We start from the raw sequence: 20,350 nt of genomic DNA, 5'->3' as shown, positions 1-20,350 counted from the left end.
TTAATTATATATCATATACGATAGCTAAGATTGATTGTTTTGATTTTTTTATTCTAAAATGATTGCAAATAAACAAGAGCGGTCATTTTATTTATATGTGCAAGCCAATTTATTACATAATAGTAACTGATTTCTTAGTTATTTAATATATAATTATTATTTTATTATTTCATAATATGCAGAAAAGTATAAAATAAGTATTTATTCTGCACAAGGCGCAGATCTTAACCTAAGTATGTATTTCTTTAATAATTTTGAATCTTGAACATTTTCTAAATCTCAGGCCAAAAGAAAAGAAAGAAATGAGGATAAACTCAAAAAACAATATTTATATCGAGCAATAACTAAAATGACACAAAAGGAGAAAAATATCGAAGATAGATAGGATTGGCACGTGAGCGTAAACTTCTCATAACCATAATTAACTTTTAAATTGCTAAATCATGATCAAGCTTACATAGTTTCATTGTAAGCAAATAGTAGGCATGAGATTCTTTGGCCTAAACGTAAAGTTTTTATGCGATAAATAAATTTTTGACCTAAAATATTTTTTAAAATGGAATCAGTTCATTAGTAAACAAATTATGTAATTAACAAAAAAGGTTTTGAAAAATTGTTTATGAGCCAAATATATTAATTCGATCAATAATATAATTTTTTTCTATACGATATTTCTTAAATAATTTCCATATAAATTTACTCTGCGCAAGGCGCATGTCTTATCGTAGTTAAAGTGAATAATGTTACAACAACAAATATTAAAATTTTCAAAATAAAAAGAGGCTATTTTGGTTATTTTCTTTTTGAGGGCTATTTTTATGACAAAATTTTAAAAGGAGCTATTGAGAGAATTAACCATATAAAAATTATATTTATAAAAGTTTCAAAATTATAGAAAATATTTTTAGTTTAAAAAAATATAATATAAATTAATATATAATAGATATATTTTAGTATTTCTATTATTTCAATTTACAATTTTTATTTTTCTATTTATAATGTTTAAAAAAACAAAAACAAAACGTTACCCTCCCGCAACTGTCCACAACAGCTGAAACCAGCTTTTGAATTTAAGAGGTCTAGACCGGTTCAAAGAAGTTTAGAGCGGTTTGAGTGATTGTTGCAAAACACCAACAACCGTAATCAACCGCAAAAGCTGCGTTTACAGGTAGTAGCGGAGAAACCAGTCATGCCTTAAGAAAATGTTTTTACCTAAAATCCTAGCAGATTTTATGTGTTTTTGGGTAATTAATTCTGGAAGGAAATAATATAGCACAAATATATTAAAAAGTATAATATTAAAATTTTATATAAAACAAAATAAACAATTATTTACTTTGTGTACGGTTTTATGCACATTTTTGTGGTAATAACAAAAACACAAAACTGAAATATAATATATTAAATAAAATAATATTTTTAAAATATAGTATTAAGTCATTTAACTTAGTCATATATCAACATTTCGAAAATACAAATTATCACAAAAATATTCTGATAAAAATTAGTAGTAATTTATATAAAACTAATGTTTGAAATTAACATTTTTTTACTATGCTATTATATTTTCAAATAAACAAACTAACAAAGAAATTGTTCATGACGCAAAGACTCATATCCATTGCAAATATACGATATTTATAGACTCGTATTAATCCGCGTCCCCAAATTATTTTGCCTTTGATCACTTTCTTGTTTCAATAAATTATATTTCTCTAATAATTTAAATATCTGCTGACGCAAAGACTCATATCCATTGCAAATATTAGTTTCATGATCCAACATTTTATCCCGATAGAGATTACACTAAATAAATATGACTTTTTTTTAACATTAACGAAATAATCTGATTTTGCTCACTGTTGCATATTTTCACTAAAATGCAATTATGCAAGCCATTCCCAACACAACCTCATGAGTAAATGCAATTATGCAAGCCATTTATTTATTTATTTTTTGCTAAAAAGTTACATTAATTTTTGTTTAGTTGTATGAAGATGCTTGTTAGACACATAGTCGACTACTAGAGGAGAAGATTATGTTGCCGCTCCTGAAATACTTTTCATAAGAAGTTTGTCCATAAGCATAGCTCATCGTTGTGACACATTTTGTTGGAACTACACTAAAAATTGTCAGTACACGGTTATCTGGATATTGGGTAGTTCAGAACTTATTGAAGGCTGAAGAAGAGAAAGAGGTACTGGAGCCCAGTATAACTAAGCTTCAAGCCTTTGCTTGGACGATAAAAGCGCCTCAGAAAATATGTCATCTTATATGGCAATTGATAACAGGTCATGTGACAGTAACGAGAAATTTGATACGGCGTAATACAAGATGCGATAACTTATTGTTGGTCGAATAAATACATGCTTCTTCTTTTGTTTTTAAACAACTGTGAGCAATCAATCCTTAACATTATTCCGAATGATCCTTCTTCATTCATTAATCAAAGTACTTCTCCATATTCTCAAACCAAGACATTATATAACTCAAGCTACGGCGGCAGATCATACAATTTGGCTCAAAGCCACACTCACTTTGTTCAACTCCTGATTGTTGAGAAAGTCCAAAAGTAAAGTCCATGTATTTAGAACGTCTACTTTTGTCAATAATAAAACTTTTATAATCCTAGCGAGGAGGCTTCTTACAGGCCTATATGACCAAATAAAAAAACGAAATAATCATAGAAGAGAACAAAAAGAACCATTCAAAACGGTTCTTCGTTACAAACTTACTTCCACCTCTACATTTGAGCAGTAGGAAGCAGCCTCTGCGACAAAAGAAGAAGAAGAGACAGAGGCAGGAATCGAGGGTTATCGATTTAGCGTCCACCGAGGTCTGGAACTCTCTTTGAGAGCTGCCACGTCAGCCCAGAAAGTCTTGGACACTACTGAAGACAAAGTGATCAAAAGAAGAAGAGACAGATGAGAAGCCATGTATGGATTCTGAGTTCTGAGACACATTGAAGAAAAAGAAGAAGAAGACAAAGTTTGGAGCGAAAAAGGAACCGTTGGATTAGAGGAGCAAGGTGTGAGATAGATCTAGTGAGCGTTGTTGTTCTGACACTGAAGAACTTATATATTGATGATTTAGATATTAATATATGGTACATGTAATGTAATCATGTGTGTGATGGTCCATCCGACACATTCGTGGAGACAAGTACTGTACAGTGAGGTGTTGTTGGCCCTATCAACATCCACCATATAGTCAGATGTAAGAGGAGGCTTCTTTCTAGATTCCAAAGCTGAAACAACTCGTGACTTGGGATTATTACTTTTACGTTTAGTTGTCATCGAAACATGACATACCAAATTGAACACATTCAATAACCTAAGATTAAAGTATTGGTTGTTGACATAGAAAAACACTTTAAAGAAAAAGTCTTTTACAAGTGATTAGAGCCTTACAGGGAATCAAGTTGGTGCGATAATATGCAGCTGTTGCAAGCAAAGGCTCCAAATCATTTGCCTCTAACTAACACTTATAAATCGACGAAAATGTTCAAATATGATTGAATGGATCCACTCATTGGCTTTAGCCAGGTGTCTAAATTCCTACACCTTTAAAACATGCTGATGGGGTGGAGACCAAGACAATGCAGAGAGAAGTAAAGCAAACGGTACTAACAATAATCTATTAGAACCATCCGAATTTGGTTTCGTCCTCACTGTTTCTCCGTGTGTTATTCTCCTCAAGAATTGTCTCACCTTCTTTGTTAATCTTGAACACAAAGAACAAAGATTTTCCTCTAATCGGCACAGCTTAAGAGATTTGAGTTGATAGAAAGATGCATAAACGAAGCAGAATCAAGTGCCAAGAAAAAGAAGAAAACAAGAGCAGCAGTACCTTCTTCTCTACACCTAGCAAAGAGAAGGAAGATGATGTCATGGGCAGAGGCTTTTTGTGAGATTTGAGGGGCAGTGATATTCAGTATGATGTTATCTTAAATTGCCAGAAAAAAAAGGAGGGAGAGAGTAAACATTTCCACTTTAGTAAAAACCAAAAATCAATTCGGAGAAACAGAAGAGATGGTCAAAACAAATAAATAGATGAGAAAGAAAAACAATACTTGAGAACAATTAAAGAAGCAAAAGTTCAGAGAGTGACAGAAACAGAATGCAAAACCTTCTTGTGGGCTTTAACAGGTTCAACAGGCATGACAATATTAGACCGTTCAATGTAGCCCCAAATCTCCCCTCCTTGGAGTCTCTCCCATGAAATCTCCGCCCACCAAATATGATGAAGATATCCCTCCAATGAAATCTTGTCCCAGAAAAGCACAATCTTCCCACCGGAGCTGCACATTCTGGCACCTGGACGTAAACGTTCGAACCTGAACTTTTTCCAACATTTGGGTATCTTAAACGGGGGTCGACCATCCATGATCCACTTTTCTTCCCAACGATCAATAATCTGATCACCATAGTGGACAAGTCTGGAAAGAAAGAGATTCTGGTAGAGAGATCTATAAGTAAAACCCCTGACCACCTCTACATTCATCACCCTCTCTGTTTCACGCAAATCCAACTCACCCGGCTCGCACCACAATATAACTCCGTTTTTGCTCAGACAAAAGAGCAAGTTATCAACCATACACCAATCCCTTCGGTATCCTGCCAGTTGTCCGCGATTTCCTGTTCCCCATTTACCTTCCCTGGGCGAGTAGTAAAACGTTCTCTCCTTTTCGTCCAACGCATAAACCTTTTGATCCCTCACCATACTGCTGTGGATATGCTTCTTCCTTTTCGGCATAGGCGGCAAAGGATTCCAAGTCTGAATCTCCGGGTCGAATACCTCTCCATAGTTATCATCTACATCACAGCCTCCAAACACGTAAATCTTCCCGTCTACAACACCAGCAGCCCCGTAAGCTCGACCCGCTCCCATGGAAGGGACAGGGTGCCACACGTGAGTCCGACAATCCAAGCTCCAGACATCCGAGCTGCGCTGCTCTCCCTTTATCAACCCACCCATTACATATATGCTACAATCCAGCACCACCACGGAGGATGCTTCCAGAGGCTGGGACGGGAGCGAAGGGATCTGAATCAGATCAGACGCGTCTAGGGTTTTTCTACGGCGGAGGATATACCATCGCACGCTTGGAACAGGAGTAGGGATTCGTAAGCATACATAGACGTATGTTTCGGTGCGACCAATCAGCGATCGGATCTTGTATAGATCGGGCGACGCCACTAGAGAGTGATAGCGTTTGGAGACCATAGATAAGGCCGCGAGGTCTGGTCTCGAGACTCTAGCAAGGCAGTTCATAACCAAATCATCTGGCAAACACGATAACCGAAACGCTTCTCTCTTGGTCTTCTTCGCACGGGGCTGCTCTTCGTAATTGGACATCCAATTCTCTTCTTTTTTTTTTCTTTGAGAAAGACAAGTCAAAAATATAATGTTTTTATTTATAAGCACTCAGAGCATCATTATCCCAAAACCCTTTAAAGGTCTCTTAATTAATTTTTAATAGTTTTTAAAGTGTAAAAGTGAGTTAAGAGACTTAGAAATAGATTTGAACATTTAAGTGGTTTATTGCAAGTCTCTTAGTTATGGGTTCTTAAAAAAAATTATAAAACACTTTCATTACAACAAACTTTACCACAATGCACAATCAAAAAACTTCAAATTGATCAATGATATTGAACTAACTAGTAGCTCTTGGTTTCTATGTGGAAAAGGAACTGAAAGAATGAGCTTATTCATATACCTTATCTCATGATAGTTCTGATCCGGGCATTTTCTAATCTCATCCATAAGTGAGAAGTAGGAGTGAAAGCACACATCTTTAAAGTCATGGACAACAGTGAAGCTGCGCTTGACGGTGCTCCAAGTTCCATCATAAAAGCAATGGAGAAGCGGGGAAGGCTTGCCCTCGCCAACGGCATCAAAGAGCTTCAAGATCGGTCCTAATTGTTTGGCACTGAGAAGGAATCAAACAAATAGAGTCTTTAAAGCCGAGAGAGAGAGACAAAAAAGGACAATGGAAGATACCTAAGCAACAAAGAAATCACTTTCTATTATATTGAATTTGACAAGAATAAATGAACCTAAACAGAATCAAAATGCTTGACTTCTATAGTTTAGAGACAACAAGTTAACCAACTAACACAATTTAATCATCACAAATAAGAACAGGGTACATCCAAAGTATCTAAGTGAACATAAACAATACATAACTAACTACAGTAGCACACAGCCAAATATACAATTAGTTGAAGTTATCAAACGAATTAATCAACCATGACATTAGTAGTATACCTTCTCCTCTTCCTCAGAGTCAGAGGAATCAGACTCATCAGAGCTCTCCACCTTCTTGGGCACCTTCTTCTCAGCTTTTTCCTTTTGAACAGCAGCTACCAAGTCTTTCTTCTGCAGTTGATGTAAGGTTCACTTTGGTATCCAAATCATCCTCAGGCTCTCTCTTACCTGAATAATAACAACAAACAAAGTTAAAAATCAAACAACCCCTTCAGAATTAAACAATTACATCAACAAAAGGGTTCAAAAGTAAAGATTTAGCCATCAATTTAACTCAAACAAAACACAAAAGCAAGCATGTAATAGATATATTCCAAAACAGTTGATGGGTAAACCAAAGTAAAGAACTTTATCTATCATCAGATATAGAACCATAAAGTTGTTACCTTTCTTCAAAGGTTTTGTCGCCTTAATGGCAGCAGGGGCTAATGGCAGCAGGGGCTGCTCCAACCTGAAAATTACGAAACACAAACAAAGTTTCATTAGAAGTTCGAGACAGAGTACGAAGAAAGACCAAACTAGCAAACCCAGAAGGAGAAGAAGATTACTTTGGTGGTGGATTTTTTACCCATGGCGAATTTGAGAACTGCTAGGTTTAAAGCAGAGAGAGAGAGAGAGAGAGAGGCAATAAAAGACTGAAACTTTGCCATGGATTCAATTCAAAGAAGCTAAGAGGAATTGGGGATCGGAGACTTACGCTTCGGCATCAAGAGGAGGGAATTGGCCATGGACGGGAGAGAAGAGATCAAGTGCTTGTTTCAGGAGGAGGGAATTGGCCATGAACGGGGGAGAAGAGACAGCGTAAGCGACGTCTCTTCCTCCTCCTAATTAAGCGACGGTTTTTCGTAAATAGGTAATTTTCATTTTTTTTAATAACAATTATCTTAAGCCACGTATTTAAGATACGGCGATAAAGATGCTCTCAAAGTCTGAAACTGACCGACACCGAACACAAGTAGGAAAGTGAACTTGTAATAGATTTTTATTTGCCTCTCAAATTTCCTTTAACAAAAAAAAAATTAAGGTAAATTTTGACCCTATCAAAAAATAAACAAACCCCATTTAAATCGAGAATCCATCGATCTCCCCTCTCAACTCTATCTCTGTCTGTGTCTGTGACTTAAACTAAATCCCTCCGAAACCCTAAAGTGGAGAACCGCTTCGTTTCTTCTTCCTTCACCGTAGAAATCGATGCTCCATCTTCCTTCCTTCGGGTAAGTGATTAGTTTCCCTTTATTTGGTCGTGATTCGGTGGTTTTTGCAAGTAGATTTGAAAAATGGATTATTGGGGAAACTTAGGATGTGTCTGAAGAAAGCGAAAATTAGCTTTGAAATTTGATAAAAAAGTTGTTAAATTTTATGATTAGGTATATTTGGACCGAAGACTGGTTTTTTTGTGTGTTCCCGTTTTGAGTAGTAAATTGTTGAGATACCTTGTTGATACTGTTCCGCGACTGATTTTCTAGACTCGTATTAATCCACGTCCCCAAATTATTTTGCCTTTGATCACTTTCTTTTTTTAATAAATTATATTTCTCTAATAATTTAAATATCTGCCGAGGACTTTAACTCGATAACTAAAAAATTCCCATGTGCGTTTGTATATACGTAATTACACATTCAATGGAAACAAATTTGGAAGTAACATTTTTTTTTTTTAATACTATTGCGATAGATAAAATATTGGGAATTTATCTTTTTTTTATTTTCATTTCGGCACCAAAATATAATTTATCTACATGAACCTAAGGGATCTTTATAAATAAAGTAGAGTTGTCTCTCTCTATAGGCTGTCACATCGTCAGGAAGCATAGGGTATTTTTGGACACGTGTCGTCTCACTAAACCAAACGTAAATTCTGTGTAATCGGTTATCTTATTGCCTTTTTTGAATTGGGCTTTTATTACCGTTTTGTATTAAGCCCAATCTTTTGAAAAAAACTATCCCAACCCACATAACATTAGGTTTCTTCTTCCTTTTACTCTTGCGACCTCCCACACGAAATTTCCAGAAACTTTAATCGTCGTTCCATCTTCGTATTTTGTTCTAGCACCAAAAGCGTTGACCTCACCACGAAACCTGATCTGGAAGATGAAGGAGCCTCGCGCAACGAAGAGTCCATTGAGGAAAACAATGTTGAATTTGTAGAGCAGGCGATGGTGAGAGGATGAGAGACTGCGTTTTGTTCAAAGGATCGTGGGTTAAGGATGACGACGAGTGTCCATTGTATCAGCCTGAATCGTATCATTAGATTGACGAAGCTTCTGATTTCCAGAGGAACATAATGCGCGATTCAGACGATCTCAATTGGAGATGGAAGCCTGATGGTTGCGACCTTCCATGGTATGTTGCTTCTCCAGTTTTATCTCCTCCATTGTCAATCATTTGATCAGCATTTCACTTTCTAAGTAATATAGCTGTGTTATTGTGTTGGCTGTGATCATTGGTCACATTTTTTTATCCTCTGATTGTGTTGGCTGTGATCATTAGTTATATCCATTGGAGACTTTGGAGTAATCAAAATAAAAGCATTGTTCTTCAGGCTGTTGAAAGGGTTCCAAAATAAAAGCAATGTGGATGCTTGACGTCACTACTCCTTCAATGGAGTCACAAATGAGTGTAGACTTTGCTCAACTTTTCACCAACTTCTCTCTTTATCGGTATGTCAAAGAAAAACATTACTATTAGTATTAGACCAGAGTGTTACTTTCAAACATCGATGTCTGCTTCAGGAGTAACCAAGATTTCATCAAAAAGCTCAGTATTCCACCACCAGGATTGAAATATCTCTACTTCCGAACTAAGTACTCGCAGCCGTTTTTGACTCAAACCAAAGCTTGCTTCTTGAAACAGTATTGGTCTAACTGGAGACATCCTCAGTACAATGCCATCCGGTTTCTCATGACAATATTAGCGTCATGTTGGGTTTGGTTTTCTGCCAAACATGAACGGAAATGTAAGCTTGCTTCCATATTCATTTTATTAAACTATCATCTTAAACCGTGATTGATTCATCCCAAAACCACAACAGATAGAAGGATCAAGACATGAATAATTCCTTTGGAGCCATGTACGCTGCGATATTGTTTCTCGGTGCCACAAACGCTGCAACAGTTCAACCGCTATCGCCATTGAGCGTACTTTTTTCTACCGTGAAAAAGTTGCTGGAATGTACTTAGCCATCCCTTATGCAATCTCTCAGGTTAACCATTCTGAATAATCTTCGTATTTCATATTTTAAAGACTTAAACAATGTTTAGACCATAATGAGAACATGTACTTGAAATGGCGCAGGTGGCCGTGGAAATTATGTACAATACGGTACAACGAGAGTTTACACGCTGATCATTTACTCAATAATTGGATACGACTGGATTGTGGCTAAGTTCTTATGGTTCTACTACTCAATGCTAACAAGCTTCATATTTCACGCTATACGGTATGATGATTGTGGCCTTGACACCAAACTATCAGATCAATGGGATCTGCATGTCCTTCTTCCTTGAGTCTCTGGAATCTCTTCTCAGGTTTACTCAGACCAAGACCGGTAACATTCTTCATCAACTTACATAATCAATAATTAAAAAGTGTATTTAATCTAACTTATAAGTTTAGGTACGTCGCAAAAAACGATATGGTGGAGATTGCACTACTGCGCATACACCAGTGGCTTGGACGTTGTATTGTATCATCACATCTCAAGTAGGAGATAAAGATTTGATAGTGCAGATCGCTGGTGTTGGAGACATGAGCCTTAAAAATTTGCTGAAATATGGGTTCGGGTTTGAACATGACTTCTTACCAGTTGTAGCTGCTGTCCACATAGGATAGATACTACTGATATTTGTCTTTGACTATGTCTTTGCTTATGATATCAAGGTCCTCAAATTTCAAAAGAACGTGAAGGAGAAGTAGTACCTTTGTAGCATAGTGTTTGGAAGTTGTTGGATTCCTGTAATTTTTCTTTTGTTATATATATTGTTTTTATTTGGTTAGAAACAACAACAATAATAACAGTTTATGTTATCAAATCATACTTTTGATATAAAATAGAATTCTCTTTAAAAAATACGTACATGTACGATTGGTATCTATATGTAAAGTTATACATTCTCAGACGACATGAGCACGACACATCAATTCAGGTAACATCTTTATTCATCTATTTATTAATTTATGTTTCTTCTTATTCTTACACCAAATCTTTTAAAACAGTATATCTTAATAATACATAAATTATAAAAATAAAACAAAAACAAAATCGTAAGTTTCTTTTCCCTAATTGAATTATTCCCTTTTTTGATAACTAAATTCAAATTTATAGAAATTGAAAATTTGATAGTAGAACACAAAAAAATAATAATAATCAAAACAAAAAAAATTAATATATAAAAGAAAAAAAAATAAAACAATTTGAATTTAGTGAAATACATAATAATAAACTAGAATTTCTTACTACCTTTTGTTTTCGACCTTATCTTTAAAATTTCGTAATATAAGCTTTATACTTTATAATTTCAGACCAAACTTCAGCGCGGAGTTCTGGATATGAGAACAATGTTCAAGTGATTTAAGTTTATAGGTTTATGTAAAAAAAAAATGTTCAAGTTTAAATCCTTTTTTTTGTTTCAGTTCTTAAAAATTCCATAACCAGTAATCTATCTTGCTTTGTCTACTCGCCATCTCCATTAATTTATTTCATATCATTATACATATTTACTTTGTGTTTTGTTTGTAAATCTTCACTTTGTATATGCTCAGTTATATATTTTAATGACTGGTTACTCCATATTCTTATGTATATAATCGTAAACAATAAAGTTTCATCATATATAACTTGAATTATTAGTATTCATTTATCAGTCACTATGATTTATTTCTCTATAATTTTTAATGCTTTTGATTGATCACTGGTTTGAGAAATAGCCGCTTTAAACCGATCATCAATTAAAACAAAAATCATGTTCACCAAACTTATGTTTTCTTGATTCTGCAAAGATTTGATCATAACCATCTTCTTAACTACTGTATGCACAACAATATAGCTTAAAATTTGTTTTTTTTGTTCAGACCAAGATTGCATAAATATAGTTATCAATGAATCTATTTTATCACTAAACTAAAAAGAACTGATTTCATAGTGGGTTGTAAGATGATAGTTCAATTATTTTAAAGCTAATAAAAATAAAAATCAGTTGTAAATTAATTTTTTTCATAAAAACATGAATGAACAAGATAAAATACTATTTTGCTCATATCTAAAGTTTAATTAACTTTCTTAAATATAATTTTCAGTTATCAAAATGCAAAAATATGAGTATAAATATTTTTAGTTCGTTCATCATGAATAAATAAACATTACATTTTCATTTATCTACCAATATATATTTGTATAACCAATATCACTGTATATTTAAGATATATTTAAATACAAAATCAAACATAAAAATATAATTTAAAATTATATAAAATTTCGGGCGTAGCCCGGGCCAATCCCTAGTTATTATTATATACAAAAGAGTTGCTGCTGTCTTTATTTCTCACTCTTCGTTCTCTGCACAGCCGTTATTCTCCTTTTTTTTTTCTCCAGTTATAGAGCTTTATCGATTTATTCTTGCCAATATAATTTTCAGTCATGCACTTCTAATCTCTCAGTTGCCCTCTTTTTTTTTTGTTTCCCAGTGAGAAGTTAATTTCTACAGCTTTCACTTCTGTTGCCATCAACATCCTTATTGCTTTCTTAGAAAAAATTAAACTGCACTGACCAGGTAATCACTCTCTCTCATTGTATGCCATCAGAACCGGTCATGAAACATTCTTCACCCGTAAATCTTAGAGCATCTCCAACCCTACTCCAAAACCCACTCTAAACTCCATTTTGAAGTAAAATCATCTCCAACCCCACTCCAAAACCCACTCCAAAATGGAGTAAAAGACATGATTACTCCAAATATGGAGTAAACCAACTCATTACTCCAAAATGGAATTGCATTTTTTTATTTATAAAATGGTCTTCCACATTTAAATATTTTCATTTTCAGTAAAATTGTTATAAATAAGTATATTAATATTATTTTACTATATATATTATAATTACTATATTTTACAAAGATAATTGCTTAATAAATCTGGAAAAAAATGTACTCCATGATATTATGACTACATGTATCATCTTACATAACATGATAATCGAGGATGAACGTGATCTCGAGGCGCCAATTGAAGTTGAAAGAGAAGTTCCGTCTCCATAAGTTGAAATTGTAGGAAATAATAATGCGAGATTCCAAGAGTTTCTTTCCCGTTTCAGAAAATTCAAAGATAAAGAAACTTATTTTTTACTTCGAAATGTATTAGTTGATCATTTGTGGGAAAATTATACTAATTCTAATGAATAATTTAAGTTGATGTATTATTGTGTTTATGCTATGTAATGTAATTTTTAATGTAATAAATGTTTTCTTTATAAACCTTGTCAAGTATTTATATAATAAAAAATTAATTGTAGTTAATATTGTATTTAATATAATTATTACAATCTGAAAATGGACTGTTTTGCAAATAGTATAAATGAAAGGTGATATTACTAATTTTTAAATAAATATAAAATATAAAATATTAGGAATATTCTATTTTGTAGTGAGAAATGGAGTAATACATTAGAGATGTTCTTAGGACCTGCACTGCTCTAAGTTTAATTTATGTGAAATTCTCAAAATTAAGTTGTGACTTTGAAGTAATTCCGTAAGGATATCTGCTCGTGAAGCTTGGATAAACTATTGTTCAGTGATTGTTGTGCCATCTACACTAATTACACTCATGTTGGGTTTGCTTTTTTTGTTTGTTTCATACCAGTTTGATTGCAAAGGTTTCGAGAGATAAGCATACAATATGGACAGATCATCATCATCGTCATTAGAAAACGTTGACTGGATTAGCAAAGAGAAAAAGACAAAAATAGCACTAAATCAAGTTTATGTTCCCAAACTAGCATTCAAGGTCAAAAGTCACAAAAATAGCATTTAATGTTTTATCAAAAGTCACAAACTTAGAGTTTAGAGTTAAAGGGTGGAGTTTAAGATTTATGGTTTAGGGTTTAGGGTTTAGAGTTTAGGGTTTAGGGTTTAGATTTTAGGGTTTAGGGTTTAGGGTTTAGGGTTTAGGGTTTAGGGTTTAGGGTTTAGGGTTTAGGGTTTAGGGTTTAGGGTTTAGGGTTTAGGGTTTAGGGTTTAGGGTTTAGGGTTTAGGGTTTAGGGTTTAGGGTTTAGGGTTTAGGGTTTAGGGTTTAGGGTTTAGGGTTTAGGGTTTAGGGTTTAGGGTTTAGGGTTTAGGGTTTAGGGTTTAGGGTTTAGGGTTTAGGGTTTAGGGTTTAGGGTTTAGGGTTTAGGGTTTAGGGTTTAGGGTTTAGGGTTTAGGGTTTAGGGTTTAGGGTTTAGGGTTTAGGGTTTAGGGTTTAGGGTTTAGGGTTTAGGGTTTAGGGTTTAGGGTTTAGGGTTTAGGGTTTAGGGTTTAGGGTTTAGGGTTTAGGGTTTAGGGTTTAGGGTTTAGGGTTTAGGGTTTAGGGTTTAGGGTTTAGGGTTTAGGGTTTAGGGTTTAGGGTTTAGAGTTTAGGGTTTAGGGTTTAGAGTTGAGAAATGAGGTTTTGGGGATAAGATTTCAAATTTTGAAAAATAAAAAATTTAAAATTTTCAAAGGATAAACTTAGAAAGGTGCTATTTTGGTCATTTTAGTTTTTGAGTGCTATTTTTGTGATATAAACTTAGAAAGGTGCTATTTTGGAGATTTGCCCATTAGCAAACTCCCCAAAGATTTATTTCTGGCTTTTTCATATTTTGAATTTTCGTATAACAGAGTCAAAAGTGCACGTCTGGAAGTTTAGAGCGAAATCATAAGGATAGTTTTGTAAATTTGGAAGATTGGGACAAACATTACACAGAAAATTCATGGACCAAAGCCGAAAATAGAAATACTGACTGGTCTAGATTGAACAACTGAAAGTTTTGGAATTAATTTGAGGAGCAATATGTACAAACAGAAAGTTATGGGACAAATCCGTGATTAGTCAAAAGTTTGAGGATCTGTCTTGCAAAATTACCCAAACTGGCCATTGTTGATTTTCGAAAAGCTTTCCTTCGATCCGCGACGGCAAGGACTGATTTCAATGTAACAGAGACAATAAGACAATGGAGTGAAGCAAAGAGCACGACGAGATTGGAGCCTTTGGATATGAGACGGAGGAGTGACATCACGAGTTGATGTCGTGGAGGAAGCTTGGTCGCAGCGATTGGAAAAGAGCATGACCACGAACTCGACGAGACGAAACCGACAAGAAGCACAGAGCACGGTGGTGAGGAGCTAAACAAGACGACTTCCGGTCGGGATGAACAATATCTCTTCCGTGGAATTTTTTTTTCTGTTTTTCCTTTTTTCCTATTTAATAAAAACTTAAATCAATTACAAATTATTAATATTAATTAGGTTAATTGAAGTGTATAATGGTATTAAAGATAATATAAATTCTAATTAGCTAAATAATCTTCTACAAGTTTTATTGAGACAAAACTAAGTTGGAAAGTGTCTATTTCCCCAATTTTCCATATAATTTATCCACATGCATATATATACCTAGGGATTATTATTATAGACAAAAGAGTTGCTGCTGTCTCTCTTTCTCACTCTTCATTCCCTGCACAGCCGTTATTAATTCTCCTTTTTTTCTTCTCCAGTTATAGAGCTTTATCCATTTATTCTTTTTGCCAATAAAGTTTTCAGTTATGCACTTCTAATCTCTCTGTTGCGCTCTTTTAGAGTTGGGTTTGCTTTTTTTTGTTTATTTCAGACCACTTACTGAGGTTTGATTCCAAAGGTTTGGAGAGATAACTATACAATATGGACAGATCATCATCGTCATTAGAAAATATTGACTGGATTAGCAAACTCCCAAAAGATTTATTGCTCATGATCTTATCGAGATTGTCAACATAAGAAGCTGTAAGGACGAGTGTTGTGTCCAAACATTGGCAACATGTGTGGAAACATATGTCTCATTTAGTCTTGGACATGCGAAAGACTATCAATGCCACTAAGAATCTCGATGTTGCGAATAGGGTTGCTACCTTGATAACCAAGGTTCCCTTTCTCTCAAATTCTATACTTCATTTTTTTTAAAAATATTTTTCTGTTTCTTAAACAAGTTTTCTTTGGTTTCTCCAAACAATCACCGTGGACAGCTAGAGGGCTGCGTAATTGACCACTACACAGACGATATGGTGAATACTTGGATTTAATCACTCACCCGTGTAAAGCAGACAAAGCATCTCACACTTAGACACCAACCTGGACACATGTACCATGGAGGATGTATCGAATTTCCCCCAAACTCATTCACATATCCTCGCCTCACATCACTCTCACTACATGGATACGTGCTCAGAACCTCACATTCTTTCAACAACTGCCAAAATCTCAAGACCCTCAAACTCTCATGCATACTAGCCTCCGATCTTGGGGTTTTTAACAGTGTCTTAGCATCTTGCCCTTCCCTGGAGGTGCTTGTACTAGACATTTCTTGCTTCAAAGAAAGTGGTCCTCTCAAGATTGACAACAAAAGATTGAAGCTTTTGCAAGTTCTTGAAACCAAAAAGATTGATGGCATTCAGGTGTCATCAACTCGTCTGGATTCACTCGCCATCGGGAGACTTTCCTGTGGGAAAGATGACTTTGTTCTCAGGTGCCCTCGACTCCGTTTTTATAGGAACGTTTGGCTTGCAGGGTTATGCTATAACATATCACAGGTGTGTGTACATTTTACATGTGTTCTCTCAAAAAAAGTATAAATAATTAATGGTGTTTTAACGTATAAACTTAAAGGAGGAAAAAAACAGTGGGCATGAAGAATTTGTGGTCACCACATCTGACTTGTTTAGATACTTCCCTACTGCATCCTTGTCGGTGAGTCTAGATTTAATGAATCCAAGACAAGTAGAGAGGTTAAGACAAGTCTTAAATCTGTGGAAGTTTACAATGATAGAGCTGGAGATCTTGTTTACGGTAGATTCATCCTTTTGAGTTGATTACTTCATCATGACTGATTTTATTTTAACGAAACATTATTATATGAACGTTGAGTGTTGCTATTTGGAGAATAACTATTCTCCTAGGGAAGAAGGTGAGTCTCCACGTAACAAGTTTTTGGAGGAGAATAACAAAGACCACCCATTCCCCAATGCTAAGTTCCGAGTGGAGACAGTGTGGATGCATAACTTCAGCGGTTCAGAGGAAGAGTTTGCATTGGCCTCGTGTTTGATTAGGCAAGGGACGGTGATAAAAAGGATGATGATCAAGTCTACGTCCTTTCCAGCAAGGAAAAAATTGGAGATAGAAACAGCAGTAGCCAAGCTACAAGCACTAATTCGAAAGAAAGAGCAATGGCAGTTTGCCATCAAATGTTTCTGATGGACTTTGGTAAAGTTACACCAAGTTAACTGAGACCGAGATGTCCTGACAAAACTTTTGCGGCTTATTCATTTGTTAAACTTTTGGCTTTACACATTCTCGCTTACTCTTGTATGAGGAGACAAAGCTCATTTTCTCTAAAGCTATATCGGAGAGCTTTTTTTTGCTTTCTTTCATATGAAAATGGTTAATGTGACATATACAACAAGAATACTATGGATCATACTCAGGTTTTTAGAGGTTTTACTTAGTGAAATCTACCTAACCAGACCATTCAGTCATCTTTTCTTAGCTTTGGTTAATTCTCGCCAACATCCACACAAAACTTGTCATTCACCATTATTATGATTCCCTTCGTTTTGTGTCCTTGTGAGTAACGTATTAACTACATGTGCTCCATACATTCAATGTAAGAGAATCAATGAGCTATAAATAACAATTTTACACTCTGTTTGCCTATCACTCCAATTTGATAGCTGCATCAATCATATCCACAGTGCTGTTTTGTTGTGTCCATAGCTGCGCGTATCTTCCTGACTTCCCCAACAACACATCATGAGGACCCTGTTCCACCACCTTCCCATTTTCCAATACAACTATTTCATCACATTGCATCGCTGTGGTCAGCCTGTGGGCAATGAAGATGGATGTCCTGTTACTCGCCAGCGCCTTGAGTGCGTTAAGTATCTCTGCCTCTGTTGTGCTGTCCAGTGCACTCGTTGCCTCGTCACACAACCTGTGCCAGTTTTACCAACAACCATCTCTAAATCTCATCTCAAACTTTCTTATGTGTATGTGAGGGACTCTCAAAACCTACTTGCTCACATACGCTACGTCAATGCTTAATTCTGTGCAAAGATTACTTACAGAATCACAGGGGATTTCAAGAATGCCCGAGCAAGTGCCACTCTCTGTTTCTCTCCACCGCTCAACTGCACATATCATCACAACTCCATGGTTATCACTAGGCAATTACTGATCAAGTTAAAACATATTAAATTTAGCATCAACATACTGACCTTGAGCCCTCTTTCCCCAACAACCGTGGAATATTTATCAGGGAAATTACTGATTGTGTCATGAATTGCAGCTCGCCGAGCAGCATCATACACCTGTATTGATATTACATGTGTTGGATAAAAGATTATTGATACTGAGCTTAACATATGCATCGAGCATAAGGTGGCTCGTAGTACCTCTTCTTCTGTAGCTGAAAGACGTCCATAGTGTATGTTGTGAAATATTGTATCATTGAAGAGCACCTGCAGTGCACTAGAGGTTACTTTTGAGTTCTTCATTAGAAAGAAGCTAAAAACGATAAATGCAGAAAAGAGAGAAGAAAAGTAAACAAAATAATCATGTCTTGTTATACTAAGAAGAAATGGAGAAAGCAATGAACGCAGGCCATAGTGTTGTGTAAAAACAAAAGCAACAAAAAGTATATAGTGAATGCCAACTTACAGTATCTTGTGGCACAACTCCTATGGAGCTTCGGAGGGTATCTAGTCTCACTTCCTTTATATCTTGCCCGTCAATCCTTACCTTATAAACCAACATGAAAACAAGATGTTACCTAGACACCAAAGCTTTTTCTTCAATGAATTTCTCTGCAGCAAGCAGAGCTTCTAAAACAAGCTCCCCATAGTTCACAGACAAATGGAAAAAAAAAAGGACTTTCAGTTCCGGAATCTGTGTCATAGAATCTGAATAGCATTCTAAGAATTGTTGACTTGCCTGCCGCAGAACAAAACATAAGAGTTGTTTGTAACTTTATAACAGAACAGTAAACTGTAACTTAGATGCCTACACAGACGAGGTTTAGGAAATTACCACTCCCGCTAGTACCAACAATTGCTACACTCTTTCCCGCCGGTACCACAAACGAAATCCCATCTAATATTTTTCTCTCTGGAACGTAACTGTAGTTGTAGAAAGAAAAAAAAGAATGATGATGTAGAGCATATATAATTAATTAATCCCCAGTATCCTATAATTTGCCACTTTGATAAGCTCTAAAAGTCGTACTTGCAGAAGTATCGTTGGTGTTTTGGTCATGTGTGTTTGATTGTTAGGTAACTATCAGTCTTTGAGTACATGATTGTTTCCTAGGACAGCCTAGGAAATTTGATAACTTGCAACAGTTGGTGAATCATGAGGCAATTACTCATTCTAACAAAGACTGGGGTGTATTGAGTTCATCAATGAAATAAATTTTGAGTTTCTATTACTCAGATCAATCGAACACACTCCCAGGCCCAATATCGCATGGTATTTAGAATTAGTACGACATTAATGTTCATATAAAAATTAACACCTACCTGAAGTGTACATTCTCAAATTGAATGCTTCCACCTTTCAGAACAAGAGGCTTTGCGTCATTTATATTTGTGATGTCGGATTTCTCCTGAAGTTGGTAAGAGAATAACACATTATCAATTCACCATGACAGGAGTCCCTACTAAAAAGGATGCATCTGAATATTACTTTGATACTGTTGGGGTTACCAGGCCTCAAGTCCTGTTTCACTACAGGCGCAAAGGCAAGGCCCATCAAGTCTGATAGAGGAGGGGGAGAGGCACAGTGATGAAGTGGTAAGCTGGGGGATCTAGAAGCACGAGGAAGTGATGACCTGTCCTTGCTGTTACGGACGCACATGGGATGTTGGCGTTGGCATTGCAAGTTGTTGAGTGAAGGTCAAGTTTATAAATAAGGAATAAGTCTGTCATTATCTTTTATCAATTGTTTGATCAACTTTGTGCATGGGGAGAGTGAGAAACTCCTGAGAAAAACTCAACCTGTACATATTTGCGATCAATACAACTCTATTTTCATTCTCAGACCACATTGTTCTTCCTTTTGATAACTAAAGTCTATCAAATTGGTATCAGAGCACTTGCGATTCTGGAGATATGGCACCAAAGAAACCAGATCAGGAGGTTAACATGGACCAGTTGCAGCAACAGATGAGCAGAATCGCTGTTTCCGAAATGGAACAGACGAGGGGGCGAGTTGACTCGCTCGAACAGACGTTGCAGGCGATGCAGACCCAGATGAGCGACGTTTTTGGCCGGTGGGAGCAGCGGAGGCGTGAAAAGGAGGAGACGAAGCAGCGGTTGTTGGAGAAGGCACGAGGAAAGTGTATTGTTGGTGAGGATCCTCAGTCGGAGGTAAAGAACACCAGGAGGTAGGTGAGTAGAGCCAAAGGGTGGATCTAACTCCGATCGGGCGTAGGGAGGAGAGATCTGGATCTCACCGTTCGCGAGAACGCTATGAGTATTCCAGAGAACCTCGTGGAGGGCGCGATTGTTCGTTGACTCGTCGTTTGAAACTACCGCTTTTTGACGGCGAGCAAGCGGATAGTTGGGTGTTGAAGGTGGAGCAGTTCTTTGAGCTCGCCGACTACACGGAGGAGGAAAAGCTGCGAACTGTACGTACGTGCTTTGATGGTGAGGCTTTACTCTGGTACCGCTGGGAACGTGATCGAAACCCGTTTCGCAGTTGGAATCAGATGAAGTTCCGCATCTTGGAGCAGTACTCGGCGAACCGTGACACCTCTGCAGGGGAACGTCTTCTGACGTTACGACAAACGGGCACGGTACGTGGCTACTGTAAGGAGTTTAAATCCCTA

At 36.1% G+C, this 20,350-nt stretch overlaps 1 protein-coding gene, 2 long non-coding RNA genes and 2 pseudogenes across 4 annotated transcripts; 2 read left to right on the top strand and 3 right to left on the bottom strand.

Moving 5' to 3' along the window:
* Nucleotides 1-3,397: 3,397 nt before the first annotated feature.
* On the bottom strand, nt 3,398-5,402 carry LOC106319072 (F-box/kelch-repeat protein SKIP6-like). The gene is made up of 2 exons (XM_013757296.1): nt 4,129-5,402; nt 3,398-3,863 (listed from the first exon to the last, which is right to left on the bottom strand). The coding sequence occupies exons 1-2, from the start codon at nt 5,356-5,358 to the stop codon at nt 3,858-3,860; spliced, it is 1,236 nt and encodes a 411-aa protein (XP_013612750.1). The 5' UTR covers nt 5,359-5,402; the 3' UTR covers nt 3,398-3,857.
* A 128-nt stretch (nt 5,403-5,530) lies between these two features.
* On the bottom strand, nt 5,531-7,098 carry LOC106319073. The gene is made up of 4 exons (XR_001265414.1): nt 6,968-7,098; nt 6,657-6,721; nt 6,271-6,438; nt 5,531-5,932 (listed from the first exon to the last, which is right to left on the bottom strand). It is a non-coding gene; the product is annotated as an uncharacterized LOC106319073 (long non-coding RNA).
* A 2,025-nt stretch (nt 7,099-9,123) lies between these two features.
* Nucleotides 9,124-10,649, top strand: LOC106319074. 2 transcript variants are annotated; one of them, XR_001265416.1, is made up of 3 exons: nt 9,124-9,226; nt 9,302-9,472; nt 9,565-10,649. It is a non-coding gene; the product is annotated as an uncharacterized LOC106319074 (long non-coding RNA). The 2 variants fall into 2 exon arrangements; XR_001265415.1 differs by having other exon boundaries at nt 9,124-9,472; nt 9,565-9,817; nt 9,886-10,649.
* Nucleotides 10,650-15,327: 4,678 nt separating this feature from the next.
* Nucleotides 15,328-16,819, top strand: LOC106315032 (annotated as a pseudogene).
* A 213-nt stretch (nt 16,820-17,032) lies between these two features.
* Nucleotides 17,033-20,350, bottom strand: part of LOC106313334 — a 9,300-nt pseudogene continuing 5,982 nt past the window's right edge.

Source organism: Brassica oleracea, chromosome C9 (assembly GCF_000695525.1).
Source record: "Brassica oleracea var. oleracea cultivar TO1000 chromosome C9, BOL, whole genome shotgun sequence".
Classification (NCBI taxonomy): Eukaryota; Viridiplantae; Streptophyta; class Magnoliopsida; order Brassicales; family Brassicaceae; genus Brassica; species Brassica oleracea.
Note: the sequence above shows the minus strand (reverse complement) of the source record. Positions and strands in the feature narration are given on the sequence as shown.

Excerpts from the sequence above, each read along its gene's own strand:
- LOC106319072 (XM_013757296.1), bottom strand. The coding sequence starts at position 5,358 with ATGTCCAATTACGAAGAGCAGCCCCGTGCGAAGAAGACCAAGAGAGAA.